At 42.5% G+C, this 12,468-nt stretch overlaps 1 protein-coding gene across 1 annotated transcript in view; it reads right to left on the bottom strand.

Moving 5' to 3' along the window:
• The window catches only part of TSC22D2 (TSC22 domain family, member 2), a 25,826-nt gene that overhangs the window by 13,020 nt on the left and 338 nt on the right, over positions 1–12,468 (bottom strand). Inside the window, exon 2 of the mRNA XM_010082349.1 lies at positions 10,830–12,461. Coding sequence (XP_010080651.1) covers positions 10,830–12,461 — 1,632 coding nt within the window. The remainder of the gene's footprint in view (positions 1–10,829; positions 12,462–12,468) is intronic.

Raw genomic sequence — 12,468 nt, 5'->3', positions numbered from 1 at the left:
AGATCTTGCCCGATTGGAGCAATGGTCTGAAACAAAAAGGATGCAGTTCAATAAGGATAAGCATGAAGTGTTACGCTCCGGGAGCAATATTCAGCTGCACAAATAAAAAACATGGAATGAGTAGCTGACTGAATTCCACAGAAGAGAATCTAAACAGAAGTTAAAAAAAAAAAATCTTACAAAGGTGTCAAACTTGCAATACTCCTCTTACACAGGAAGTACACACACTAACTGAAGTCTTGTTTCCTTCAGCTTTTCCAAGCTCTTAACTCGGATCTTATGGCCAGTTTTGCATACCAACTCTCCAGAAGGATATAAGCTTACCAAAGTCCAGGCAAGACCACTAGAAGACATGCCATATTCCAATTTTTTTTTCAATAATCAGAATCACTAAATAGGAAAACTAAGCATTTAAAAGAGATCAAAGAGCCAGTTACAGGCTTCACACAGTTTATCCGCAACGGAGAAGAAAACTTGTTCCCATACCTGCTGGGTATAAGCACGGCACAAACATTACAGGGTTTAATTGCAGCAAAGAAAGTTTGAACTGTGCATCAGAATTGTTTCCCACACAAACAGCAAGGAACAGAAAAGACTTCTCAGAGAAGTGGTGGGATTCCTATAGTTATTCTAGAAGAGATCAAGCCGGTATTGCTCCAAAAGATTTCAGGCCCCTACGTCCCAGATCAGCCCCCAGGTCCACCTTTGATAATCCAGAACATCGCTAGTAAGAACTTTAACGCAGAAGTTCTGCCTTTAGATAGGATCAACTCCTATAGGAACCAAATTTAACTATGAAACAGAAAAGAACAAAGCGAAGAAAGAGGCTAGTTTATACTTTGAAACCAAACTGCCTTTCCGTTCAACTGTAAAGTTCATGTCTTTTTTTGGTGGAAAGTGAGAAAACCATTCTAAACCAAACTTCTTCTTGGTTGCAGACAAAGCTCATACTGAAGCACCAAGTTTAAGATCAGAAAGCATCGGTAAAATATCCATTATTCCTGTGTTCCTAGTCTCAGAAGTAAGGCCATTCATCCCACAGTGAGGCCTCAGTAAGACTGGGAATTCAACAGAAGCTTCTAGCTCCCTGTCCTTGCACAGAACACTACAGGAGCCTGTAAATAAAACTGTGTTCTTCAGACACATTTACCAAAGAAAATATGCCAGTCCACTACTCTGTACATCTACATCATTTGTGCAGTGCCAGAAGTGAACTAACCACTTTGAGAAAGAGGTGACTCAAACCAGCCTGAAGATGAAGTCACCAAATAGAAGCATTTAGCCTTTACGCAATGTCAGAATTATCATTTAACAATCAAGAGACACGACGGTAAGCACACAGCCTGAGCCTACTTAAGAGAACCATCAGCACAGATGTGTTTACTATGGTGATCAATAAGGAATGAAGGCATAAAAAAATGGGAAGGTAGAGCCGTCAACCGCCCAACTTGGCGTGCACTGAAGGACAACAAACAAAGGCCTCCTTCGTTTCTAAAGCTTATAAAATATTGGATGTATCACCGCACAGAAACATTTCAAACCCACATTAGTGCTCAGTGATGTGCCTTACTGATCATCAATGAAGGGCTGTGTAACCAGGTTACTGCCCATGACCTGCAACAAAGACTAATTACAGTTGGTCTCCAAATGGGAACACTTCATGTGGTCGATTCAGGATCTGAACCAGGGGTTTTGCAATCACTTGATCATAGCTTATCAGGAAACTCCCAGTAAAGCTGATGGCATTTTGAGATTATGTGTTTACACTAGCAACAGAATTCCTTCTCCATCCCTCTTCTTTTAAAAGACATTTCACTTTTTTATTTATACCACCTTCTATTTAAATCAACCGCAACTCTGAATCAGTTTTATTTCATAAGACTCCATCTACAAAACAGTCACTGGGGCACAAAGCTCTGCAGGAGAGAACTGACAAAGACTAAACGTGGGGAAGTCAATATGTAATTAATTTCAAGATTAAAACTCTTAAGTTTTGTGTTTAATTACGTATTCTGTTCACAAAGTTCCTTAAAGCCATTATATTTTAAATATGACCCTGAAAAACCAGCAGGACTTAGATGCTGTTAGATTCAGGTCTAGGTGCATTCTAGCTACAGAGGAGAGGACAGGCCGACCCCATCAGCAGCCTGCGTGACAGCTTTCGGGACAGTGGCTCTCAACCACCACGATGGACTTGAAAGGGGTTCACAGGCTACTTCTGAAGAAAATATCATAAAATCAGAATAGTTTCTGTGATGTACTCCAAAGAACAGCTAGTACAACACATTCTTCAGCACAGGCATTTCATAAAGGTTTGCTTTACAGAAGCTAACCAGCCTAGATGTTTCAGGTGGAGCTGCACCTTTAATCCACTGAAGTCTAGCAAGTTTTGCTACTAGTAATTCAAAGCCTTCTCTGATTAGCATCGCTTTGTAGTTTCTGCCTTCCAAGTCTCTGGTAGACACTAATAATCAGTAGAGCACAGGAACATGAAAAATGGGACAATATTTCCCTTGATTTTATGACATTCTTTGAAGGTATGAACCCAAGTTTCCACAAAGAAAGGGTTAAAGTTTACGTATACTAGCAAAAATTAGTGAGGGCAGTAGCACATCAAGTTTCCTGTTCACAGCGCCTTGGGTCAATAAAACAGTGGCACCTCGCCTTAAGTTGTAGCTAAATAACAGCAGTCAGTAATAACGTTATTGATTAATTAAAATAAAATTACCTGTGTTAGGTAACAATCATTCAGTATATCTGAAGGAGCTTTGCTGAAGAGTTCAAATAGTAAACTCTGATACGACTATTTGATACAAATCATGGAAAGAAGAATACAAGTGCTCATCTTCTAAATCTCTTCTTCCTTCTGATTTCAGCAGCTGCAACTCAAAACTCTAGGGCCCAGTTCTCTTGGGTCCCAGAAACTGGTCCCCAGAGCTCAGCAGTCCTGTATAGCAGACAATCCTGTAATCAGAACGGCTTTAAGGCCATTCAGGACTCACTGACAATCTTTTCCATCCTCTATGTCCTGTCTTCCCACTCTCCAGTGCCAGACTTGGTGCGCTCCCGGTTCACTCCTCACTAGCAGTTCTGCTCCAGCCAGGTAACCACCACTCTCGTGTTCTCCCTCCACGCAGACAGCATCATCACAGATACGCTGATTGAAACACTGCGTGCTAATAAAGCAAGGCTGGCATGGCTGCCAGCCAGGCTGAATTTTAATCACATAACCTTACAGACTGTGTAAGGACTAACCTGAGTAATTCTGTTCTCAAATCACAACACGTAACAAGTGTAAGATATCTCATACTAACGACTTGTCTTCCCACTGGGTAAAGGTAACCTTCAGTTCTTGCAGGGAGGACACAAGACAATGTAGCTCACATGATGCACAGCTTAGCTTCAAGAAATAACCACAGCAGATCTCATCTTCAAAGAGAAACAACTATAGATTAGAAGTTGACAAACTTAACGGCGATGCAGAAAGTCTTTGCTTGACTCAGTCAGGGATTACTGCCACTGCTAGAAAGCTTTCAAGAAAAGCCACAGAAAGGCCCATCGATATTATCCATGTTTGGATGAACTGAGAGAAGCCTAAAAAAACCCGACTTCTTGAAAATAACTTAGAAGGGACAGAGTCCTGCAGCAACTATTGTAATTTGCCAGTTAATATCACTGTGCCATATTATTATTTTCCAAATTATCCCATGCAACAGAGCAAGCCTGGAATGCATTTAAAGAGCAGATCCAAATACACTGGATGAAAGGAGGTAGTAAAAAGCAACATAAATTCCATATTTCTGAATTAAAAAGATCCACATTTGCTAGTATTGCATTATACACACAAAAATCTGGAAGAGATGGCAAAACTCTTAAAAATATTGACTTTTACACAACTTGGCTAGTAAAGAAAAAGCCATTTATTAATATGTATGAACATGTTATTGTAGAGGATTAGGTTCCTACTGCCTGCTCTGCCCACAACGCTATATTTCCTCCAACCTACTGAAAGGGAAAGCTGCTTGTGACTACTGGTGACAGTGGCCTTGCACAGTGGAACAGCTGGCTTGAGTACTCTTCTTCAAAGAAAACGGCCCAAAAATGAGATTTTTTTTTTCCCCCACTAAGCTGCAGTACAGCACTTTCAGATATTTCCGTTATCTATAAATACAAGTGGTTCCTGTTTTTTTAACAGCAAAATATTGCTATATCTGTGTGAAAAAAAGCAAGTGCAGGACACAGACTGAAGCAGACTTGGTCCAATCACGCCTGTCCTTATTGACACTGGCAAGAAAGCATCTATCAGCAAACATTTTAAATCGAATACTTAGCTCTTAAAAAGATATTAGAACCTAGAACATGTATGGCACGGTTTGTTACACAGTATATTACAAATGTATTTGTCTGCCTTTCCACACCATTTACAAGTTCTTCACAGCTCTGCAATTTTCACACCAGTCTGCGCTCAGCTGGAGCTCTAACTGAAGTACAGCCAGTACCAGAGCTTACCGCTTGGCCTAAAGAAACCAGATTTTAAAAAAGGCATTTGGAGGGTTGGTCAAAGTATTTATGGTCCTTGCACCCACCAAACAGTGTCCTATGCAGCAGACGTTCCCGGGAGTTGTCATCCACACCTCTACAAAAACACCCAAAGACCAAGAAGCAAGCAGGGATGGGATCACCCCATCCTCCAATAAATGAAATAAGTTAACCTTGCTCTAGATGGACACAAAATCTTCAGATGCTTCACCCAAGCCTGTATCCCATTTCTTACACATTCTGCACTCCTCCACTACCACTTCACATTCATCCCTGCCCAGAAGCAGAAGGGCCAGGACTGTGCCCTTGCTGCAGAGCAGGCACAGACAGGCCAGTTGGTCACCTTTGGGACAGACACCTGACACCCTTCTACAGTACTAATTAATACTTCTACCTTCTCTCTGCACTGTTAAAAGCATTCAAGCAAGCTGTCCTAATACAAATGTTTTACTCGTAGCTCCAAAGAGAGACTAGATATATACAAAAAACCTCTTGGAATAATTTTATTTTGCATGACAAAGAAGGTAAGACAAGCATCCAGCTGTCCCTCAGGTGGCTGAGTGACTCACCTGCCCTGCATCAATAAAAACAGATTATCCCGTAATGCAAAGAATTTAGGAGCACTCAATACATATTTGTATTTATAAAGCAGGAAGTTTAAAGATAGAGGAATTTTCAAGAAAAGGAATGAAGATACAACCTTACACTGCACTTCAAGTGACCTTTTATGTCCGGAGAACCTCCTCAGAAGACAGGAGCTTAAGCAGTTACTATAAATACTCCTATCTTCACACTTTGTCAAATAGAGGAATAAAAGCAGACACCTGTGGCCAACAATCCAGAGCTATCTACCAGAAGTACAACAGATGTACTTTAGCAGGAGGAGTCTCACAGAAGTTTCTTACGGAATCCTTGCCGACACACAGAAAGCACAAACAAGGTTTGCATTTTTGCGTGGGCAACAGAAGCTGCTAATCACCAGCTTTAAAACTGAAAAATTAACATACAGACTCAACATGCAGCAGGCAGATTTCAAATATCCAGTACAGCAACAGGGAACAATTCCTTACTACAGTGTCACCTGAAGTCATTAGAGATTATCAGCACCTCCTGAAAAAAGCACAACCTGAGAGAAATTTCAGTTTGACAGCAGTTTGGGAGTCCTGCCTGCTCAAACCACCCAAATCCTTGAATATTCCACTTTTAACAAGAAGTTTGAAAAGCTTCTGTGAAACATATGCTGTTATTTCTACCACACAAGCCAGCATTCAGAAATAAGCTGACTACAGAACACTTGCACTCTTCTATAGGGCAGCAGAAAAAAATTAACCCACAGAAACTGAGCCGAACACTCAGGAGTGCGAGGTACAGAGAACCATTATGTCAGAGCTGGTACGCTACAGTCTTCAAAACAAATGGAACTGTTCCACTTTGTGAGCTTCTTTCAAGATTTTCCCCTTTCCTCCCTTTAGTAACTATCCCATCTGAAACACCTATACCCATTAATTTTAATGGACTGACTCCTCCTTAAGGAAGGCATTTGACGGTTTAAACGGGAAACAGCGCTGTCAAATGAGCAACCACATTCTTCTAGATACCTGGTAACACTCAGACACTGAATGCATGAGAGGATATGTGTTCCACAGTCTAGAAAGGGCTGTGGTGCTGCAGTTACCATATGTAGTTTTTTAACTAACTAGAGCCTTGTTTGCTTTAACCGTCATTGGATGTCCCCCACTGTAATGTTCGTCTCGGAAGTGCTATCTCCACTGCTCTTCAAATGCCGTAGCTCTAGCTGTCGAACGGAAGGCACCCACGGCTCTGGAGCATGTCTGTCCGTGGTTCGTTCTCACCTGCTTTTACAAACACTGAAACACAATTCTTCAGGAGGAGAGCTGAAAACATTCAAGTCCACAGCTGCAGCAGAGCTCAAATCTCTAGTAAATTTACGAGCAAAGTGACGAAAAGGACAATATTCAATGATAATGTAATTCCGGTACTGCTTTCTGGTACCTATTTGCAGAATACTTCTTATTTAGGAGTACAATAAAGCATGCATCCAGGGCAATACGTACAGAAACCCTTACCACAGCCACATCAATGCCGATGCCCAGTTTGGCCTTATACTATGAACATGGTCTCCAGAGCTCAGATTTATCAACAGTTAGCATGCTATACAAATACGTGATTCAGCTGAGCGAAGAGATATATGCTGTGAAGAGGTCTGCACAATCAGGTTTTCAACAGTTCAGCTGCTGTAGCTGACAGTTCACAATCGCAGCCATTCATTCGAGTTCCTGGAATACCGCCCGCACAGTTCACACTGGTCAGCTATCTCTGGAAAATGATCTATACGCTGCTCCTTTTCCAACATGCCTAGTAATATTTTGCCCCAAAAGTCTGCCAAACATGTAGGAGGTTTGAACAAGCTTTCTCAGTCACATTCTTTTAACAGAGGCAACATATTTCTTTTTCCCCAAGAGCCAAAATAAAGTTATTAAGGCAGCTGGAATATTATGCTTGTCAAATACAAATTTGTGTATACATGGGCATGAAGGTGAGCGGGGAAACTGGCACACGCTGATTCTGAAATCCTCTCGGGCACACTGACTGCCCCGCACCCAAAACAATGCGTACTGCTGCTGAAGTCCAGCACACGAAGAGTCAGGACGATTTTGAGATCCAGTTCTACTTGTGTGTTTACAGTACGTCAGACTCCAAATTCAAAGTGGACTACAATATTCACTTCTGCCTCAATAAGAGCACTATTTCCTCCATCCCCAAATACTGCTGCAGTTTATTCTACTTGCAGCCACATTTAGAAAGGAAAAGAAAATAAAACTCTGTTATGCTGTAGAACTTCCATAACTTCCACAGAACTTATTTCTCATTTTAAGAGCTTAGCAACTTAGACACATCAACTGAAAATAACAACTTTGCTTTTTAAAGGAAGGTTGCGACATGCCAAAGACTTTTTTTTCTTTAAAAAAAAAAAATTATTTTGGACCACCTACCTGCCTTCTCTGCCTCCCCCAGTTAAGATTTCTTGATTAATTGATTCTTCATCACACCAATGTAAGAAACCAGAGTTTTGCCTTGGCTACTGTAAAAGTGTACTGGACTATCAGAACAGGAAATTAAAGGTTTTCAGGCAATATCTTGCAAAAATGTCAGTTCTACATCTATAGATACACAGTTCTATATTATCTATGCATATATCAGGCTATGTAGCTTTACACCTCCACCTCTGATTATCTTAGACACAGTCTGATTTAAAAGAGACCATAAGACAGGAATAACATTAAAAACTTTTTGCAGAAAGATGTGAACTGATCCACTTTTTATATCAGACCTCTGTCTCATACTTACTGTATTTCTCACATTCTGCTTTCAAATATTTCCCATCCTCAGTGATTTTACCTTTAAAACAGTTCCTCTTCCTATTCAGAATGGTGAATGACTTACTAGATAAACCCAGGGTATTTTGAGCTACGCTGTATTCCTTGATGATTCACTATCTTAGAAGACGACTATAAGAGAATGATCTACACAAGGTTCAAGTATGTACAAATATTTGAATATAATTGAAGGTGTCAGAAGAAATGTAGACATCTGCCAACACACTGACCTCCCCCTTCCTGGGTATGTTACACATTAATATTGAGATAAAAGAGAAAAATGCTTTCCACAAATTTCTAGCTCTTATGATCAGAAAGTAAATCCTCTGAACAAAGACAAGCATTAGCTTCCTGAACCTGCAGGCAGCCTGAAGCAGTGACTCATGATGCGTGAACTCCCTCTGCTCCCTATTAGTTTTATCAGTGTCAACCCTCAATCTATTAATGACACTTGAAGGTCTTCATTAACTATTTCACCACTGATTTCAGTAGATAAAGCAGCTGGGCATATGGCCATGGAAGCAGTAGCATCATTTAAATGGCTGGAAAGGGGGAAAAAGCAGGAGCAAAAAGGGAACTGCAGGCAAGCAGGAGACATTTTTATAATAAAGCCTTCTCAGTGAATAAAGCAAATAAAAACAAAGTGGTAAAACAGCCTTAACAAGCCACTAGGGCTTTATTTTCTCCTCTCTCTGCCTGAGACCAGTGAAGTCAGGATACTGTCTGAGAGGAACAAAGAATAAACTCAGACCTGCTAGCACTGTATCTCCTACTTTGTACGAGGTCTAGGCCTGTTTAAAGTAAACTTTTCTTGCTCATCAGGATGGCTACCAAAGCAAGCTCTTCTAAACCAGGAGAGAATCTTACACAATATAGCTCCTTGCTTAGCGTACCACTTCAGCGGACACCAAGGTTTTATCACCCAGTGCAGAAGCAGACAACTGAGAAGTACGCATTGCTTTTCAGATAACCACAAGTTAGTTTCTCTACTGAACATCATCATGTGGCATGTAAAACAGAGCACTGTGCTCTTAAGAGTCCATTCTGATTTCTTACTTGGAGTTCTCATAGCCAAGCTTCTGAAAAATTTTCTTTAGAAACGAACACTGTGTGAAGCAATGCTGCAGGGTGCCTCAAGTTCAAGACAAATGTATGGAAATAACTTTAAAAATCACTGCTCAGGGTAAGAGTACAAGAACTGTCTCATTCCTGTGCAACACAGAGTTAGCAACCTACAGGTTTGAATAAGTAGGACAAGTTTTTTCTTATCATGTAAAATGATTCATTTGCCATAGATAATAATTCTGTTACCAGGATTTATATAAATACGAAGTATCAGAAGATACGCAAAATGAATGCAAAATACATTCCTTTCATTCTGACTCCTTACTCATCAGAATGATTAAACACAAGACAAATCATCTTCTGATAATACACTGAGCTATAAAAAAACCCCTACCAGCTTGAAATCTAACCTTATTTGCACAAAGAAGAGTGTGTCAGCTGGGTTAGCAATCCTCTTAAGGTAGGCACAGCTGCTAGAAAATTTAACAGTTTAACTTTTCCTTTTCAGTCTTTTACCCCTTTAATCAGAACTAGCAGAACTCTCTACACCATGGCTTGTGCTTGCATAAAGGCGTCAGCAGAGTTACTATCTCCTCCAAAGCGTTAGCCAAAGCTCCAGTGAGCACGAGGCCCGCGTGACTGCAGACTGAACTCTCCAAACACTAACCTGTCTTTGAGGTACCTTCCCCATCCACCACACCCTAACCCCACATAAGCAGCAGCTTTACTAAAAGGCACGCCGAGCAACACTGTGCTCTATCAAAGTCTGGTATTCCCCCAAGGCGAGGGAAGGCTCACAGGACAATTCAGCACATCAGAACTTCTAATAATATGTATTTTTAAAAATAGGACTAACACCATAACCCACATGTATTTCATTCCTCCAAACTGCAGTAATCCCATCAGTAAACATTAATTAATGACATTAATTCAGTGCTCAAACACTACTCTTCCTGAAAGTCTTCTCTCAAAGAAGTCAGTAAGAATGCTTTTAGCCATCACACTACCCTTCAGAGTAGCAGTTTGACATGTCCACAGGAACAAGTCACATACACGCTTCCTCTCTCGGGCCGTTTAATGAGTCTGCTCACGCTATACACCTTTGTTAGAACTAATACTTCCAAATTACTTTCCTATAAAGAAAACTCATTGTAAGGTTGTACCTTCCAGTGTGTCTACATCTTCACCCAAGTAAGTGGTGTCCTTTTTGTTCAACGCAAAGGACCACTATCTGCAGAGCTTTCGCTGTGTAAGAGCACACAAATTCATACCCACATGCAAGTACTTCCCTTACTAACTGATACCATAACCTGAAAATTCCACAGCAGGATAAATATCAAGAATCTGCGTTATTAGCCTTGAAATTGTCAAGATACCTCACCTGATGGCCCTGAGATAGCATTACACTTCTACTCAACTGCAGCAGAGTGGTGCCGAGAAACCCACTGTAACCTGGCTGTCATTCCAGGGTTTAAGGATTCGATCAGGGGAAAGGAGAGAATACTGAGCAATTAGGTGCAGGACAGTTTTCAGGCTTTGATTTGGAGGAGGTCATATTATTTGGGCAGAAAGTAGCCTGAAAGCTGCTTAATGCACTTTTTTGTAAGAAAAGTAATCACAGCCTGAGAAGAACGAGTACAGTTCACTACTTGCTTGAACACTTTGCTATGTTTCATACCCTTCAAAAAAAAAAAAAAGTAGCCCAGGAAAGTTTCACTATGATTTTCTGAAAAAATGAACTTACAAAAACCACTTGACAATAACTTGAAAGTTAATTTTTCTCCCTTAAGAAAAGGTATCTTTATGGCATTATAAAATAATTCATACCTGTCTTCATCACCATCGACAGGAATAGATATGCCAAACACAGAGCTGGCAAGACTGTTCATAGGAGTACTTGCAGGTAACTGAAGAGGATTCGCTAGAGTGTCTGGAATGGGAGGCTTCACAAGAGGTTTATTTTCAGCTATAAGAGAAAGTGGTGGCTGAGGTAGGGGTTCCGATTTTCTTCTAGTATCATCAATCTGGCCTACTAAGGACTGAGCTTGAGTCTGAAACTGTCCGAGGTTTGACTGTGGCAGACTTGCAGGTGCATTAGGCGTGCCTTGCATTAACGAGTGTCCGACGTGCTGCGGCTGGACAACGCTGACAGAAGTGTGGCTAGTCAGCTGGGACTGGACCAGCGTAACAGGGACATTTGGCATAGTAACAGAAGCGGTGGTAGACACACTAGGCACACTTGTACCGGGCACAACCGCAGGCACGTTCTGAACCCCAGGGACTGCAGCATGGGGAGCACCAGGCATTCCGGACACTTGACTGCTTCCACCCATTTGATGCTGAGTCACAGATTTCTGTTGCACAACCCCTGTATGTCCAATGCCTTGCTGCACCACACCTCCTGGTTGCGGAACGGCAGTCTGACTAGCTTGTGTCTGGCCACCCTGCATTAATCCCGATCCCTGTCCGACTGCTTCTCCAGGCTGCACTGACACCCCCATCACTGGTGCTCCCACAGGTGAGGGATTTTGGCCGGTCACCTGCCCCACAGGAAGGCTGGAAGCCACAGTACTTGGAACAGAGCCTGCAGTAGCCTGTTGAATAGCTCCTTGAGACTGCATAATTGTCATGTGCTGCATGTATTCGGTCTGACCAGAAGGCTGCGTCGGCAGTAGATGCACTGGTGGAATCTGGGACTGAGAATAACCAAATTGCTGAGGCTGAGTCACTGGTATGTTCGCCTGCTGCACCTGCTGCTGTGCCACAGGAATGTTTGGCTGCCCCACCGTCACATTTGGAGGTGCCATCCCTTTCCCGTTGGGTCCAGCCTGTGCAACGCCCTGCGTATTCACCTGTGGCTGCGATTGCTGTGGCACCATCATTTGCTGATTTGCTACCGAAGCCCCAGAAAACACAGGCTGAGCAGTACTTTGAGGCATGGCCCCACCTATGGGTTGTTGCGGCTGCTGTTGTTGCCCAATGACAAAATTAGGTTGCTGTAGAGAGGACTGGTTAATTTTCTCTGTCTGGAGCAGCTGTGACACAGCAGTCAGGGAACTGTCAGCTATAGAATCGGGGCCATGGGCTGACGCTGGCAGAGCTGAGACCACAACAGACCCTCCTGTGGCACCAAGGCCACTGTCCCTGTCTTGAGCAGCCTGCTCAAAGGTGCTGCTGTGCCGAATGCAATCTCCAGTCCTGCCCAGGACACTGCCACCATCTGAGTCCCGGTCATAATACTCCATGCACGTCCATCGGCCTCGCCTGTAGGGTTCCCCTGTACCATGGTCCAGCTTGATCACCCTGAAGCGTGAGCTGCACGCAGCAGCCACTGTCTGAGACATCGTCCCAGGAGCAGCAGACGCAGAAGGCCCCGTGGAGGGCAAGGCAGTTTGAGCACCCCTGCCTCCTGCCACAGCAGTGCCAGGGGCAGCAGCTGGCAGGGGCACCGAACAGCGCCTGCGGA

The sequence above is a fragment of the Pterocles gutturalis genome, unplaced genomic scaffold, assembly GCF_000699245.1.
Source record: "Pterocles gutturalis isolate BGI_N339 unplaced genomic scaffold, ASM69924v1 scaffold26749, whole genome shotgun sequence".
NCBI classification, from domain to species: Eukaryota; Metazoa; Chordata; class Aves; order Pterocliformes; family Pteroclidae; genus Pterocles; species Pterocles gutturalis.
This window is presented reverse-complemented; position numbering and strand designations above follow the sequence as displayed.